At 42.0% G+C, this 18,517-nt stretch overlaps 1 protein-coding gene across 1 annotated transcript; it reads right to left on the reverse strand.

Annotated features, from left to right (window-relative positions):
* Positions 1 to 2,018: 2,018 nt before the first annotated feature.
* Positions 2,019 to 17,828, reverse strand: lurap1 (leucine rich adaptor protein 1). Its single transcript, XM_086048452.1, has 2 exons — positions 17,250 to 17,828; positions 2,019 to 4,135 (listed from the first exon to the last, which is right to left on the reverse strand). Exons 1-2 carry the CDS (start codon positions 17,466 to 17,468, stop codon positions 3,296 to 3,298), a joined length of 1,059 nt encoding a protein of 352 aa, XP_085904578.1. The 5' UTR covers positions 17,469 to 17,828; the 3' UTR covers positions 2,019 to 3,295.
* Positions 17,829 to 18,517: the final 689 nt, after the last annotated feature.

An 18,517-nucleotide genomic window follows, 5' to 3' on the forward strand; every position in this document is an offset into this window, starting at 1 on the left:
TTTTAGTTTGGCTTTCAACAACTTTTAAATAATTTATCTTTTCTTTTGATTGAAGATAATTCTGTTTTGCTTTGAATGTTTTAAAGCACTTTGAGTTGCATTTTTATGTATGAAAAGTGCTATATAAATAAAATGTGATTGATTGATTGAAATGTTTATGAAATTAATCTACACAATCTACTTGCTTTCCAGCATTCCAGCCCATTGGTGAGAGACGTTGTGCACCCTGGACCGGTCACCAGCCAATTGCAGAGCACAAATGGACAAACACTCCTGTGGACATTCTTTAGTTTTCACTTAATCTTGTTTTTTCAATGTGAGAGGAAGCCAAGGTACTTGGATAAAATCCACGCAAGCAGAGGAAGAGCATGCAAACGTTACAAAGAAAAGCCAGAGCCAAGATTCAAATCCCAAACCTCAACTATGTAAGGCAGACATGCATACAAGTAGTTTACCGTGGTCTCAGGTCTTTGGTGATATCAATTAAAAGAAAAGAAAGAAAACTTGTTTTATTTGTGATAAGAATGCATCAATGTGTATAGTTTTTTTTTCTCCTCCATCCCTCAAATTGCACAATCACCCCAAAAAACGGTAGCATTGTGCACGACACAATCACAATAGCTAATAACAGCCCATTATGTTGTCATTGCAATTGGTGAGCCATTTGCAGTCTATGAAGTCATGGTGGTGTTATATGTCTTGTGCCCAGAATAGCAAAGGAGGGTGGGATGAAGGTCGGCACATAATGTGGGCATCTGATTCAACTGCAGCGTCTGAGGAGAAATTGCTGGTGAAAAAAAAAAGCCCAAACTTTTCTTGTCAAAGAAGAGTTGTCTAGAAACTTTCTCGAAAAGATCTTTCCATGCTTTACAGTTGGGGGTGTCAATCTTTAATTTAAACAAACCATTTCAGGCACCTGCCAGGATTTTGCTTTGCGACATTGCAGATTTTAAGACTGAACATACAGTGAAATACTGTACATGACATCGGTTTGTGGAAGAGACACACTATGGATGCATATACTGTAATGGGTTTTACAGGCATTGCTTTTTCCCCTTAATTTGGAACAAAAACCACAAACTAGCAGAGCAGACAGTCCCTCTGGCATGCAATGTTGCTCTATAGCCAGCACATATGTTAAAAGAAGAAGGAGGGCTCTGTTGATGTCATGTCGATACTGCACATGGATTGTGCAACCTAGAAAGAAGCTAATCCTGTTTGAAAAGAATTTAGAGATGGAAAAAGGCCTTTCAAGTGTTATATTTTAAGGAGTACTCCTTGACCAGTTTGCAGACAAATGTTTCTGCATGGCAGCTGGTGTCTCCAGTCAGAGGTCATTGCAAGTGTGTGTGTGTTCATGCACTTGCATGTGTGTGTTGGCTAAGGCTGCACTTTCCATCCAACGGTGTGGTGTAGGAAAGTGGGAAGAAAAGAAAAGCAGAATAGAGGAAATATTCTCGGGAATCCAACAAAGGATATACTGGTTGGTTAAAAGTTTATGTGATTCTTATATGTAGCTATGTATGCTTGAACTAAGACTCACTGATTGTTTGTCTAAACAGTATGTTCCCTGTGATTGGCTGGCGACCAATCCAGCTGACTCTTGTCCAGTCAGTTCACTCGCCACTCTAGTGTAGATAAGAGGTTCAGAGGATGGATGGATCTAAAAAAACCCTCTGCATATTAATCATTTCACAGACACTAATTATGGACACTTATTAGTAATTGTACAATTTCAATAATCCACATTCTGATGCAGCACACAGTAAACTCCCACTTGGATTCCTGCTTTTTACAAATGAAACCATAACTTGGCCAACACATTTTCCACAAATTTTGGTCCAAAAGTTTAAGCACCATTCAATAACAGGCCCGGTGGCTGAGCACAGCATGGCCTCTGATGAGGTGGTGGGCTCTGAGGGAGGATGAGTGCCGATGGTTTGGAACAAAAAAACACGTTTTTTTTTTTTTTTTTTATTAGAGTGTGAAAGACGTTTTATTTTGAAAATCGAGCATTCACTTGCGCTCCGTCAACACGCTCATTTTGGTCAAGTGATATTGGGAAAAATGTAAGACCACAAACTAGCAAAAATGAGTAAAAAAAAAAAAAAACATAACATCTTTAAAAGGTACTTCAAAAAAGAGGAACATGCCAAATCTCACACACGCACATAGTTTAGATGAGAGCGCACACAGACTGATGGTCTAGCCACTTCTACACACAAGCAGAAGGCAGGAGCAGGCATAAATACATTGATAACCCGATATCACAACAACAGTCCATCTGGAGAGGGAAATAAAAGGCCAGGCATATACATTATATTTCAGGTTTTCACCAATCAGGCACACATCTGCTTGTAATAAAGAAGTCACTAGGTCAACTGTTGGGTCTCAAAAAGAAGGCATATTCAAAATGCGCCTACAACCAGCCATGAAAGGTACAGAGTAGCTGTACTGTGACATCAACATATGGCAGATGATAGGTTAAGCGCCTGAGGCTTTTAGCTCCACATACAGTAGACACAAACTTGCATAATGTGCATAGTACAGAGAATGAGGGGGACACCCTCTGACTTGAGCTCAGGTAACATCAAACATGCTCACAGATCATAACACTCAGTGGAATACATGTGTTTCACTTGTTAATACATTAGCAAGTAGCATATAACTGATATATTTCAGTTAGACAGTATACATACTAGGATATGGACTTAAACAATTCGGGGACCCAAATGTAGTCAAATGGGGTAAACTTTGGTCTTCTACTACATTGATATGGTTTAGACTCTTGATGAAGACAATCACAGTGGTATTAAAAGAATGACGACTATATGTAAAGATGGATCATTTATAGCCAGCGTGACCCCAAAGGTGAGAAATTGTTGCTGGGCCACTAAAAATGAAGTTGTATTAATTGGGACTGTGGTAATTGGAAAGAAAAGTCACGTTAAAATGACAATATTAGTGTCTATAAATAATGTTTCAGACTTCTGGGAGATCACCTAACTGTGCTTGGAAGGGAAATACAAACAAAAAGGGAGAATGATTAGAAAGGGCCTGAGAAAACACTTTTGCACAGGATTTTAGATGGGTAGTATTGTAACTTAACACTGACTGGAAAGCATCAAAATCCCTTAGTGTGCATTGATCCAAGAACTGACGCCAAAAGGTTATTTGTGCAAATACAAAAATAAGCTGCTTTTGTTCCTTTACAGTCGGCATCTTATTGCAGTGGAAGCAACCCAATGGCCATTTATAGACATTATCCAAAGGAACGATTGGCCGGTCCATAGTTTCACAAAAACGTCACATCTTCTTGTGACTGCACCCACCGCCAGTGAGCGTCATACTCCAGATGCATTTTGCCATTTAGTTTGCAGGTATCCAAGTCAACATTTCCATTTTTGTAAGGTTTACGTTTGGGGCTCTGTTTCATGCCCGGTTTTTCACTGAGGCCGATCCGAGTGTGGCTGCCTGTTGGCGCTGTCGTCTTCTCTAGGTTCCCGTTGGCCTTGATGGTCTGACTCTGGGTATCGTTCAAGGAAACCAGGCCTTCCTCTGCCATTTTAGTACAAACTAAAGCATCTTGCTTGGTGTCAGGCCGAGCTTCAGGAATGTTCCTTGGAACCAATGGATTTCCACTTTCACTTCCGACTATCCCGTTCCCATTGACATCACTGATAACAACGTTCCCTTTTCCAGTTCCATTCTCATTTGATCGGAACCGAAAGCCTATTACAGCTCCATTCCCAGTCCCTGCATTAGTCCCAGGCTTCTCCCCAGTCGCAGTACCAGAGACTGTGGCAGCATTAGCCTCAGAGACTTGAGGCGTGGAAGAGCAGATGACCGATTCTGAGCTAGAGGGGCAGTATTCATCCATATCGTCTGCCAGGGTGTCCAGGTAACTGCCGATGGAAATGTTGTCCAGTTTGTCGTTGGGGTCATGAAGACTGCTCCAGGAGCCTCTCCAGGAGGTGTCCGGCCCATCGCCCAGGCTGTACTGGCTGCTGGTAAGGCTGCTGCATCGGCTTGTTAGTGTGCTGCGCTCCTCCAGCAACCATTTGACTGCCTCGATGCCCTCGTGGACCGCCAGAAGCTGCTGTAGGATCTTAATGTCCACTGAGCGCAAGTGTGCCTGCGGAAACATACAAGAAGAACTTGATGATGTTTGAAATGGCCCAGTCAGAGCCTAAACTCCTACACGGTAAATATTGACACATTGAAATGGGCCATGCTGACACACTGAAACTGCAAAAGATCAGAATTAATGCCTTCTTCTCCTTCTTCTCCTTTTTCTCTGTCTTCTTCTTCTTCAAATGTTCTTGTGAAGGGCAGTCCTTTCATCCACTTCTTTGTTGCCTTTTTTTAGGTTGTCTTATGTTATTTTGTCATAGTCTATGTCTTTGTCTATGTGCTCCTGCTGCAGCAATAATTTGCCTTTTGGGACAATAAAGAGATTCTGATTGTCATTTCTCTTTCAGAATTGATTTGATTAATTAATGTCGTAATAAAAGTAAAACAGATTGCCCTGTGACTGGCTGGCGACCATTCCAGAGTCTCCCCCACCAGCCCACCACTCGCCCAAAGTCAACAGGGACAGGCTAATCCTAAGGTATCCTATTGATTATAAGTGAAATAGCAAACGGGTGGATGGATGATTCCTAAGTTGGTTATTACATCATAGATGTAAACACTGCAACTACATTGGTTTACTTTAAATTTTCTAAAGCCCCTATCCCACTGAGGGACGAACATTTCCGACTGTTGGCGAAGATACAAAATGGGCGTTCAAGTCAGCGTTCGTTCAAGATCACAAATGTTTGACAGACGTACTTTTCTTGTCGCACGGGGATTTTGAACAAAAATCACTAAACTTGATGAACCTTATGTCAGCCTCACCTAAGGTCATTGCCATAAGATAAGATTTCTCCGACCTCATATATGATCTGCCTTACTTACGATATGCGATCCTGGTGACCTGATCACATCATTAAAACGGGAAGAGAGCAACATTTAGATTGTTATTTCAGGCTAAGCAACTCGTGTCTTTATTCTTCACATTTGTACACTTAAAGATAATGTTTAGCTAGCACCCTCCATCAGTATGTGTTTAAAATTACTCTCCTTACCAAGAGCTACTCTCATATCTTTCATCATCTGAAAGGGATTACTACAACCCAATTACTCTCCATAAAAGCTCAAAATGTTTGAGGTAGGGCAACAAGACTTTGGTATATTTAGCCTCAATATGAGAATGCCTGCTCTTTAAAAAGCTTATAGTGTCAGTTTCTTGGGAAGCTCTGATTTAGGAGACAAGAAGGCAAGGAAGATTAACAACTAACTCTCATATAATCTCGACAGGGCCTCAAAAACTTGATTTAATATACATGTACTCCCACAATATGCAATATTTCCTTGACCTGTTCAAGCTTGTATCACAAAAAGATAAAGCATTGCTTCACCCCACCCCAGCCAAACAAGTCTTAATCTGTGCTGCATTTTGTAAGCAGTTACAAAACGATTCAAAATGTGACACTGCGTGGGGGGGAGTTAATTTGTACATTCAAACAAGAACTAAATAAGCAGTAATGCTTATGTAGAGTACTTGACGGAACAGGAACAACATTCAGTCAATCATCTATTGTCGAAGTTACTCTTGGCAATGAACACAGCATACAAACATACTGTTCCTCCATCTACTGTAGTCTACAGCGAAATACGACACGTGTGATTAACCCCTGCAGTGCCACCACAGCATGTCAACACGAGAGTGTGGTGATAAACACACCGGTGTCCTAGCACTCTAATTTGAGAGGTGGGCTTGAGGTTTGAGGCTGGCAGACACTCAAGGCCTAATGAGAGTGGCAGTAAAGGTTATTCAGGCCGTGTCAGCGCTGAGGTAGCACAACGCTAACAAAGCTTTGTGTTTTTCATTTCTCTGCTTTGCAGCTGAGCTAGCTCGGGCAGTAAAATTACTTTGTTTCCATATACTGTATATCTTCTCAATTTATCCAAGTCATACATTTGAGTTTAAATCTTTATCAGGCATGATGTCACACAAGATGTTAAGATACCGATGCTTCAGTTCAACAAGCATCTGAAGGATTTACAAAGCCTGAGTGGTTTGCGTTTTCTTTGGAATTTATTTCTTCAAAGCAATGAGACATCAGCGTGTCCCTTTTATTTGTGGTCCACCATGTCCACACTAGACATAAAAAAAATATGGGGTGTTAGGAAGTTGCCCATACCTGATCTTATGTGCCCCCCACATAGGATCACACACTTCCTAACCAGCTGTATGAAAATAAATATAGACAAAATATCAGCATATGTGCAAAATACTTGCTCTTAATAGATTTCATTTTTGATAATACATTTTTCGGTGCATGTATAAATGATCCACTACACTATCCCAACAACAAAGAGTTTGAAGCAAACAACAAAATAACCACATACTGGGATTATTTTTTCCTCCAGTGCAAAGGGCTCTCTTGTATACAAATTACCACTCAGAGATGGCGCAAAACTGCAAACAAAGATCAAGTGCAAGAAGAACAAAAGCAATTCACTCCAAATTTGAAAATCATAGGTTTTTTTTGTTTGTATTCTGATTTTTTACTTGAGTTCCCCTTTAACAGATTGTGTTTGATTTTAAACAGGTTTGTAAAAAATATCGTTTTGCTCTTCCATTTGAGATGAAATACTTAATAATAATACATTGGGAGACTGGGGAGACCTCGGGGTGAGTATCCCCAGTCTAGTGCTGAAAAGCTGAATGTGAGTTGAATGAGTTGATTGACTTGGATTTTTGGAAATTGGAATGGTGTAAACGTGAAATGTTGAATATGCCATTAAAAAAGTTATCTAATACTTTACATGTAAAGCATTATTGTATTATTGCATTATTGTAATGCTTTTAAATGTACTTTTAATCATGTAAAGCACAATGAGTTACCTTGTGTATGAAATGCACTATATAAATAAAGCCGCCTTGCCTTTCCTATTCTTTATACCAATGTCCATTTTTTTTAATAAAAGACAGTGAAGTGGACGATTTAACTGACATTACATCAGTTAAGCCATGCTTTAGTTGATCTACTTTAATGTTATATCATAAAATGTACCACAACTGTTAAGATGTATGCCAATAGTATCTTGTACTTGCCTTGTAGTTAATAAATTCTCTCACCCCCATTAGTGTGATTATCAACCACATTTATTATTCATTATGTGGTGAAATCTCATCATGAGGAGAACCTTTCTTTGGAAAAGGTAAAATACCATCAAATGGTGATGGGAGTGGGTGCTGGACGAGCTGGGCCGGACTTGTTTTCGAGCCCAAAACATTTCAGTTTTCCTAATCAGCAAAAGGGCAAAGCAATACTACTATTGATATAACGTATGTTAATGTTGGAATTAAACTAGAGGAAAGCTTGTGGTTACCCCTTCTTGAGACGGAACCAATAAAGACCATACAGCAACTTCCAAACACATCAGAAACAAAGTTTGTACTATCAAAAAAGCCCCTTTCAAAAATTTTACAGGAGGATATTCCGTTGGACATTAGCTAGGGTGTAGTTATCTTTGTAACCTTTCTGTGACTTCTTTCTTTTTTCAGTTAAAGTCATGGCAAAAGAAATTGTGGCTTAAGTGAAGTTTGAAACTTTGGTGGGTTCTCTCCTTGGTGAGAAAGGACAAGCATGGTTGATTTTCTTAGGCAATGCAGCTGAAAGATGTTTTGGTTTTTGGGCTTTTTTACATCAACATCTCATTATTAACAGTTGTCCTCTACTAAAAAAATGAACACTGTGGCTATTTTATCAGCTAGCTTCATGAAAGCCAACTGGCACACGGGCACGCTGTGAGCAGCACGGATGAACCCAAACAGTCAACTTGTGGCTGGAAAATCAGAGATGCTGGAAAATGTAGACAGCATGTAATACTCATTAATATTAGAATTATAAATGACAAACCTAGCGTGTAAGTGACTCACTTTTACACCATGGAGCAGGGCCATAAATTTAAACTACTAAAAAGTATCACATGCATGTGCAAGTATTACAGTGTGTGTACTCTTTTGGTAAAATGACACCTTACCTTCAAAATGCAAATGCCTGATAAATGACGCAAATATCAAAAGCTGCCTCGCAAGTTACACAGTCACCTCCTTTAACTGCTGAATCACTGCTAGTAGAAAGAGCAGCAACGCAGCGACAGGCTTTCAATAATACAGCAGCAACCAACCGCCCACCCCCATCTTATTCTGCACAACCCCTTTCATGTCCCCTGGTGTCACTTCACTTTGCCAGGCGAACACCGGCAGATGTTTGGCATCCTTGCACAAACCATGAGACAAAAAGGGTTGACAACTGTCTTTTTCAACCTCCCATGCTTCATCTGTTCGTATAAAACCTTGTTGACAACATAACATACAACACAGCAAATTTAGATGTAAACACCAGCCTTACCATGCAGTGATTAGAGTCTTGATTGCTGAATCAGAACTGTTTTTATCCTTTTTGCTGTCTTGAGAATCATCCAAATTCTGTACATCAATATTGTATCAAATAAATAGATAATTTAACCCATACTGTGTGACAGAACAAATATGTGACAGAAGATTAACGATTTAGCTTCATTTATGCAACTACAATATGTCTTTGGCACCCTCTGAGGAAGCTGATTGCCAATATCCACAGAGGGACAGATGGCAGACTAATTCATTGATATTGTTTTTTAGCTGATGTGTTTTGTACAGAAAATGGACATCAACTTTAGCTAAGAAGAGGCTAGAAAGAGATTATAGCAAGTGACAGGAAAGACAGAAGAAAAAGAAAACGTGTGACTTTAGCAAAGCTTCCTTCAGGATTGAAAGGGTAACTCTCCTTTTAGGGTTTAGTACAAGCCTTGTAAAAGGGCATGCATCAGTACCGTGGCACAAAGGCTGGTGAATCCTGATTTTCGTATAAGCACCAATTTCGGAACACTCGTGCAGGGCAGACAGTTGGCGTAGCACAGCGTATAGATACACTAAACCGACGTCGGAGGTCGTGAAGCGTTGTGTCGTCTGAATTCGGCGTCTGATTCGTGTAATGGCCACCGTCGTAGTGACGTAACTTGTCAGTAAGCGTCTGGGGGGGCATTTACGTACCGTATTTTCCGGACTATAAGTCGTGTTTTTTCCCCCCATAGTTTGGCTGGGAGTGCGACTTATACTCTGGAACGACTTATGTGTGAAATTATTAACACATTATTACCAGAGCTGGGCAGTTCGTCCCGGCCGGAGGCCCATTTTTGGGGCGGAGGGGTGGGGGGTGACAAATTTTTAAAAATGGCAGGACTAAGCATGGCCGGAAGTGGATTTTAGTCTGGCCCATTAACCCGCCCTCATGCGTGTGACGTGCTTGCGAGGCGGCCAAATTTCATCTCAGCCTACTCGGTGAAAGGCTTCTTTTTAGGCTTCTTTCAAAACAAATTGTGTCCGGGCGGAAAATCAAGTTGCGCGCAGCACTCAAGTATGACACTGGCACATCATGCACTTCCCTACTTCCGGAAATACGCCGTAGCAAAACTGCTGTGTAGTGGTTTGCTGGCATGCTTTTATTTTGAAGGCCGGGAAGTGTGAAGGAGGGGACGTGTGGAAAATAAGTAACTTGAATGCTTGCAGACTTGTCGTCTGTTGGACCCAATTAATTATACAATACGACATAACCAACCTTCAGAGGTCGTGGGATCGATCCCGGCTCCGGCCTCCCTGTGTGGAGTTTGCATGTTCTCCCCGTGCCTGCGTGGGTTTCCTCCGGGTACTCCGGTTTCCTCCCACATTCCAAAAACATGCATGGTAAGTTGATTGGACTCTCTAAATTGCCCCTAGGTGTGATTGTGAGTGCGAATGTTTGTCTCTGTGTGCCCTGCGATTGGCTGGCAACCAATTCAGGGTGTCCCCCGCCCACTGCCCAAAGACAGCTGGGATAGGCTCCAGCACGCCCCGCGACCCTTGTGAGGAGAAGCGGTACAGATAATGGATGGATGGATGGACATAACCAACCCCAGGGCTCGCAAAGGAAGTAAGTACAGTACACGCAGCTGGGTTGTTGTGTCTTTCACAACTTAATAACTTGGAGAAGTCCCGGAGCGCAGCTTCTTTTTATTGCGTAAACGAGATTCATTCACAGACGAGTTGAATCACTAATAACACTTGAAATTATAATCACCCCGCGCATGTCGCGGTGCACTGAGGAAATCACAGGACGAATAACTACGCCTGGAAAAGTAGGTCCATACACTGTGGATAAGTACATTAGTAAGTGGTGCGTTTGAAGCGTGTCCGTAGCGTGTTTGAATAATAAGTTAGCCAGCTAATTGTCTTTAAATAAACCTCTTCCGTTAGCATCTCTTCTGCGGGGGCATCGTACACGTTTTTTTTCTTTGGGGGGGGAGGAGCTGAGGTTTGAACGGGACGGGGGCCGACAATATTTATGAACTTGATTTGGCTGGGGGGTTCGCGGCTGGAAGGGTACCCAGGTCAAAGGTGGGGGGTCGCGGTCAGACGGGCAAAAAAGGGTCAAGTGCTCAACTCTTATAATTACTGTCATGGCTTGTTAGTGCTAATTTGTATTTATGATGTTTTGCCTCATAAAAGTGCCTGCAGAGGGAGACAAAACATAATAAATACAAGTCAGCACTAACAAGCGATGACAATTACTTCTATATCATTTCACATGTTATTGTAACCCACATAAAGAAACATAAGATACATCCTAAAAGCTATTAAAATGCACGAATAATTTAAACGGTTAAAGTCTAAAGTCTAGTCTGTTTTGTTAAATAAGTAATTAAAATGGTATGATAAAAAGACAATTTTACTGTTAAGGCCTTGCTAGTCGAGGAAGACAGCTTATCCAAACAGCTAAACATTCACAAACAAACGCCACAGATTCTAGGTGTGCAGCAAAGTTGCCTGTTTATATTGAGAAACTGCACAAGAAACAGAAAATACTATCAATCTATGCATTACATACACATGTATTTTCATAAACATGAACAAGATGAGCCTATGCTAACGATTAGCGATCACGATTAGCATTAGCGATAGCGATTAGTATGTTCAGTCAAAAACACAGTACAATCATCCACAATTCAGATCCTATATAAATGTTGCATGCTCATTACACACAATTGTCTGAGTTACTTACAGATGATTTTTAAACAAGAATGAACCACAAACAGGCAGTTGCCTGCCTCACGTTGGGGTATTGCATCATGCAGCCACACACGTAAGAAGCCGAGCACAGAGGAGACGAAGACATAATTACGACCGAATACATAAATACTTTTGGAGACTTAGAAACATTCTACATGGGGATAAATAAAAGACTTATTTAATCGATCTACAACCGTTTTGGTGAATTTAAAGTTATCTTACAGTAACTTTCTTGTATGCTACATGTGTGAATGTTAGCTAAATGTTACATCGTAGTTCGGTGGAAATGCTGTGTACTAAGCACACAATTTCCTCCCAAAATGCAACTTATCCACCAGTGCAACTTATATATGTTTTTTCCCCTTTATTGTGCATTTTATGGGGTGCGACTTGTACTGCGGAGCGACTTATAGTCTGGAAAATACGGTATGTTGAATCGGTGTCGCCAGTCGTGACATTTGGTCACTCTAATTGGCTGTTAGCTAGCAAATCAGCGCTCGGAGCACCAACGGGAAGTGACAAATGCGGATAAACAGTGAGCACGCCTTCACTGCCTTAACCTTCTTACAAGTACAAGAGCGAGGGTTGACAATTTAAATATTTCACAACACTGTGTCAAGAACACTTGAGGGTTTACTTCGCGTGGGAGTTCATTGTGAGCGAAGAATATAGCTAAATGCATTGTTTACGTTTTTATAATCCGCCCCCGGCCAATAGCTTTCCGGTTGGAATTTTCTAACCATGAGAAATAGTGACTACTGCCGCCGATGGTATGGAAGGGTATTACATATTCTGTATGCGCAAAAGGTACTTTAATGGTCAGGGTCATTGTCTGTCGTTGTGATGTATTTTTCCAGCCGACAGCCGGCCGGACGCCACAGGGGGTAACGTCTGTCACTGTTGGCCAACGTCGTTTTGGTCTAGGCCTTATATATGAACAGCGGGCATGAAACCCTCTGAATCCTTGCATTATTCATTCATTCATTCATTATCCATACCGCTTATCCTCACAAGGGTCGCGGGCGTGCTGGAGCCAATCCCAGCTGTCTTTGGGCAGTGGGCGGGGGACACCCTGAATTGGTTGCCAGCCAATCACAGGGCACACAGAGACAAACATCCGCACTCACAACCACACCTAGGGGCAATTTAGAGAGTCCAATCAACTTACCATGCATGTTTTTGGAATGTGGGAGGAAACCGGAGTACCCGGAGGAAACCCACGCAGGCACGGAGAGAACATGCAAACTCCACATAGGGAGGCCGGAGCCGGGATCGAACCCACGACCTCTGAACTGTGAGGCGGACGTGCTAACCAGTCGACCACCGTGCCGCATTGCATTATATTTTCTTTAAATCATCCCACTGGGTGACACAGCCATGGGGGAAGTACACGAACGATTGGGGGTGGGGCGTAGTCTCCAACTGCCCACTTAACAGTGCAAATGTTCTTCTACCACGGTCAAGACTCTAGTGTGCGACTAGCACGCCGAATTTAAAGGGAATAAAATGAGACGCTTTGATTGGCCATGGTTCGGCTGTGACCACTCCCACAGTGGCACAGCCCTCACTGTTAAGGCCCTGATACACCAAAACAACGTTCACCAACAGTGACAGACGCTTACCCCCTGTGGCGTTGTTGTTGTTGCTGTTTTTCCGCCTTTGTCACTTCACGTTGGTGCTCCGCATGCTGATTTGCTAGCCAACAGCCAATCAGAGTGACCGAATGTCACGACTGGCGACGCCGATTCAACATACGGTAACACCCCCAAGACGCTTACAGACGGGTTACGACACTACGACGGTGGCCACTACACCAATCAGACGGCGCTTAAAGACGCAACGGCACTTAACGACCTCTGACGTCGTTTTGGTGTATCAGGGCCTTTTCTCTCATCTGCATAATTACCAGAGAGTCTAACACGTCTTTTACGACGGTCACGAAAAATGTGACTTAAGAACAGAAACTTGCTGCAGCCTGTATGATCTTTCTGTGTGGTTCATAAGCCAACACAGCATTCATGTGTTTATTATTCTTATCAGGTTACCCTCCAAATAGGGACAGAAGAGGTTCAATGTCTCAGGAAAGTGAGGAAATCACACATACTCGCAACATAATTACCGCATTTATGTTAGCACTTGTCACTTTGGATGCAACTATTTCAGATCAGGAAAGGAGTGAGCAAGAGACAATGAGAGCGACACGACCCAGTTATTTTTTTCGGGTGTAATACTATAGTGTAATACTCCCACAGGAGAATGAAACACAGAGTAGTAGACTACAGTATGTGCAATTTTCACACCTTTGCAAATAGAAAGTGTCGCTTTGCCACATTCACTTTTCCATTTTCTAGCAGATATGATTAACAGCCCAAAATGTTAATCCATCCATCCGGTTGTTTGCTCTTGGGGGAGCTCAAAGAGCTGTCTGTCATTTTGCCAATCTAAACTAGACTCAAGGGATGTGACTGGCATGATTACTATATTGTCTGAAATGATTGACGCTTACACTGACCACTTATTGTTTCGTATCATCTATAGAGATATTGGTTATCTTACCAAAATATTAGAAACTACTTTTAGAATGATGGAGTACATTTCTTCATGAAACTAACTACAATCAAAATAATCAATGCATCTAGTTAAACCAAATCATTTTGTGGACGGACGGGCGAAGGACGAGAAGTTTTTTTTTAAAGGCAGACTAAGCATGGATAGACGTTTTTGTCCGTCCCTCTGTTCGTCCCTAACCGGGTCAAGTACCGACTGAATGTGTTGTGTTGGATTCTTTTAAAAAGCAAGACCACCGCATGTCCTCGTCGATGGATCCGCCTTCATTAATTGCCTGCACAAGTCTTTTCATGTGCTTCCCAGTAGTCATATTTCGCATGCATAGTCTGCCCTCTAGTGGTTCACTGTAATACCGTGGATAATGCCAAACGAGTCAAGGACGCCATTTCACTGACTGACAGGAAACACGCCCTGCCTGTCTTGTATGTGTAATCCGGGACAGCAATTTTGTTTTGTTAAGTAACTTTAAGTAACTGCTAACATTTAGTACCTTATACCTTAGCATGCGAAGTATGTCCTTGTGTGGGACATTTTTAGACCGTAAACGACCTGGAAGTGGAATTTCCTCTTAAAATACCCTGGCCTTATTTTGCAATAATTGTTTTATAAAAACTGAAAACCTTTTGCGTTAAAAAACAAAAAAAATTGCAATAAAACGTAATAGTATTGCGTTATTACTCAATCTTAAATATTCTCCTGATGTCCCATGGCTTGCTCCAGTCAGCATCATCATCATCACGTCACGACGGTCTTGTGTTGCAGCTAAATGCTATCTTGGTTAAACAGTTGTAAACAATTCAATCCACTCAAGATACTCCCAGCTGGTAAGCGGATGTGCACATGAAATTAGCCAGCTAATGCTCTTTGAATAATGTTTATGAGTGCACTGAGTTTTGTTATTGTTGTTGTTTTTTTTGGGGGGGGGTGGGCGGGGGATAGACGGAATGTAAGGATGTAAGCGCTTTAAAAGGATGAGGACGGACAGGGTCAGAGGACGATTTTATATATATATAAGGGTGATCTTTCCAAAGGGGTAAATTAAAAAAAAAAAATTCAGCTCCAACCCCTGAATTTGGTGGAATAGTTGGAAAAACTCCTCTGGTGAAAATCTTCCCACTTCTGACTAGATTTACCCGTGGCTCAATGATCTCGAAGTTTAGCCTCATCTCGTTTTATGGCTGACAAAAGGACAATAACATATCAGTGTTGAAGTTTAAAATGCTCCTTGTTTCCTCAATCCCACTGTGTCCAGGGATGGAATTTTCCAAAACCAAGCTTGTCATTGTAAACCAAATCAATACGTAAGGGTTTTGGTTGATATTTGGTTTTGCACTGTGTCATGTTGTTATACAGCATGATGTTTTGATTCGGCATTTGGCTGAGGTGTTATCTTTAAATCATGGCTGCAGCTAAGCAGAATTATTTGATTGCTCCAATTGAAGACATTTGTGGCTCTTAGATTCACTCTGAAGAAGTACTTGGACTTTCGATCTCCCATATTGAGCAAAACAAGAAGTCTGTGAAAGAGGCAGTGAATGATGCGTCGAACATTGTGACTGACCATTGCAATGAAGAGACAACCCTGGCAAAAATAAAATAGCTTCTCAATGAGTTAAGGAATGTCACACAAAACAGGGTGATGCTCAGGCAATCCCTGAAGAAGTCTTTAAGAAATGCTGCCAATGCCTTAAACATAGTCACAAATGAGGAGGATAAGGCATTTCTTTTTGTTCAGCATGAGCTAACCAGTGATGAGCAGCAACTTCTCAGCAACTTCTTTTTCAAGTTGTTTTGCGACATTCTACAGAATTATTTTTTGGACTCCAAAAAGAAGGAGTTTTGAAGGCTGTGTAACAGTTTAGCATACAGTTCAACAGACAGTCCAACAACATTTAACAGTCAGTGTTAAAGTTTATCAGAAAATGTAACATTTTGATGTCCAAACTGGGGAGGCCCGGTGGACAACTGGTTAGCATGTCCGCCTCACAGTTCAGAGGTTGTGGGTTCGATTCTGGCTCCGGCCTTCCTGTGTGGAGTTTGCATGTTCTCACCGTGCCCGCATGGGTTTTCTCAGAGTACTCCGGTTTCTCCCACATTCCAAAAACATGCATGGTAGCTTGATTGGGCACTCTTAATTGCCCCTAGGTGTGGTTGCGAGAGTGGATGTTTGTTTGTCTTTGTGTGCCCTGAGATTGGCTGGCGACCAATTCAGGGTGTCCCCCGCCTACTGTCCGAAGACAGCTGGGTTAGGCTCCAACACTCCCCGCGACCCTTGTGTGGGTAAGCAGTGTAGATAATGGATGGATGGGTGTTAAAACTGTTATTATAATACAAATTTCAATCATTATGTTACAGTTACTTCTAGGCAAAAAACGCACTTTGGGTGTCGTATGGGCAAAATTCAAGGTCATTGAGGCAGGGGTAAATCTTGTATGATTTAGACAAAACTTCATCAGAAGAGGTTTTTCAACTATTTCAACAAATTTAGAGGGTTGGAGCTTAGAATTTCCAACTTTTAATTTTAAGGACCACACTAGTATATATCTCGGTATGGGGCATATGGGGGGTTTTCTTCTAGATTTGTGTTGATCTATTTCTTCTTAAAACAACAAATGTGGCGGGCGCTTGGTCTTAGAAGTTGACTCCCCCCCATCAGACGTATTCGTCGTATGACTGCGTGCACTGAACCGTATACCGTTACACCCCTAAAATATATATATATATATATATATATATATATATATATATATATATATATATATATATATATATATATATATATATATATATATATATATATATATGAGGCGGCACGGTGGTCGACTGGTTAGCACGTCCGCCTCACAGTTCAGAGGTTGCGGGTTCGATCCCGTCCCCGGCCTCCCTGTGTGGAGTTTGCATGTTCTCCCCGTGCCTGCGTGGGTTTTCTCCGGGCACTCCGGTTTCCTCCCACATTCCAAAAACATGCATGGTAAGTTGATTGGATACTCTAAATTGCCCCTAGGTGTGATTGTGAGTGCGGATGTTTGTCTCTGTGTGCCCTGCGATTGGCTGGCAACCAGTTCAGGGTGTCCCCCGCCTACTGCCCAAAGACAGCTGGGATAGGCTCCAGCACGCCCCGCGACCCTTGTGAGGAGAAGCGGTACAGATAATGGATGGATGGATATATATATGAAACTATAATTACACTATTTTGTTCAATGATTCAACTGAAGGACTGTACATAATGAACTCACCATACGTCTATTTTTGTGCGTCTTTAGCACATGCGAGACTCAAAACATTCTGAAGCACTGAACTGTTTATCATACCTGCATACACTAAATATTTACTTGTGAAGTACAGAACTACATAGACGGCTACTGTATCACTGCACTTGCGGCAAGTAATGAGGCAAATTCTATTGTATAATGTGCATGATCCATACTGCAACATGCACGCACGCACGCGCGCGCACACACACATAGTGAACATTTACCATCTCAGTCTTCAGTTTTGTTATCTTTTCATCCAGGCTCTTCTTCCCAGTCTCCTTCGCGGTTTCCTGCGCGGCGGGGGACAGTTTGTCTTCTCCGCGGAGCGAGGATGCCTCTTCCCGCATCCACCTGAGCAAACCCTCGGGGGTCTTCCGGCCGATTTTCGCCTCTATGTCTCTCAGGTCCGGTGTGTTCTCACAAGAAGTTCCTTCCTCCATCATGGTCGTGGAACGCTGGTTAAAAAGAATTGCTCGAGACAGATTTCCTCCTGCTGTTTTCTCCAAAATTGTTAAGAGACTGACTTCCCCCAGTACTCTGTGGCATCACATACGAGCCCAGCTGAATCTGACTGCGCCAGTCGAGAAAAACAAACTGTCAGCATCCGACCGACCTACGACTGCTCATCGCAGCTACATAGAACGGAACGAGATTCTAACGTGTGGCCCCTGGCTCGCTGAGAGTGCTCCCGGCTGGAAGCCCCCTACCAGCTGCGAAACCGCGCACATTCCACCTGCATGATGACAGCCGCTTCGCCGCAGAGAAGCTGAGAACTACAGCGCAGACTGTCAAAGTCACTCAAAGATGACACCACTCTATTTCCGGTATGGCTTTTCAAAATTAAACGGCCAAAGGGACATGATCGGCTGTTTGTAAATCTACCAAAATAAAACAACGAAAGAGTTACAAAAGAAACTCTTCTTGGACAACAAAAAATGTTTGTAATGGACGAAATAATTTGATAGACTCATTTCCCTTATTCAAGGTAAAGGTTGTAATTCAAAAGTAGAAGGCTTCAGAAGGACACGCCCTCATGTCAAATTTATCAGTGCATGATGTATCTTCAAGTATGTGTGAAGTGAGTAACACAGTGCTATTTTGGTAGAAGTGAGTGCTGGAATGGCTATCACAAATAAAAGAGCTGAGAAGCACCTTTACTACGGCGGGTGAGGAGAACCTCACTAAGCAGAGAAAATACATTTGAAGTCAACAGTGATGTGTGACTTCTTCTGTAACACTGTACTGAATGATAAAACCAACCATTCCATGTCGACACACATGGTGAGGGTGTTACAAAGGTATTATGACTGATAAGGGATTGGCATAGAAGGAGGAGCCGGAAGGTATAAAGTATGGATTAGTGAAGCTTTCCAAATTCTCACACATTTGCATCTCAGCGCAAATATCTAAAACAAAAAACATTACAATGTGGATTTGGAGGATTTTCATATGTTAATGCACAGTTGTGAACTCTGTAGATTAACATAAAGAC

The sequence above is a fragment of the Filicampus tigris genome, chromosome 12 (genome assembly GCF_054856515.1).
Source record: "Filicampus tigris isolate MCC_2025a chromosome 12, RoL_Ftig_1.0, whole genome shotgun sequence".
In the NCBI taxonomy this organism is placed as follows: domain Eukaryota; kingdom Metazoa; phylum Chordata; class Actinopteri; order Syngnathiformes; family Syngnathidae; genus Filicampus; species Filicampus tigris.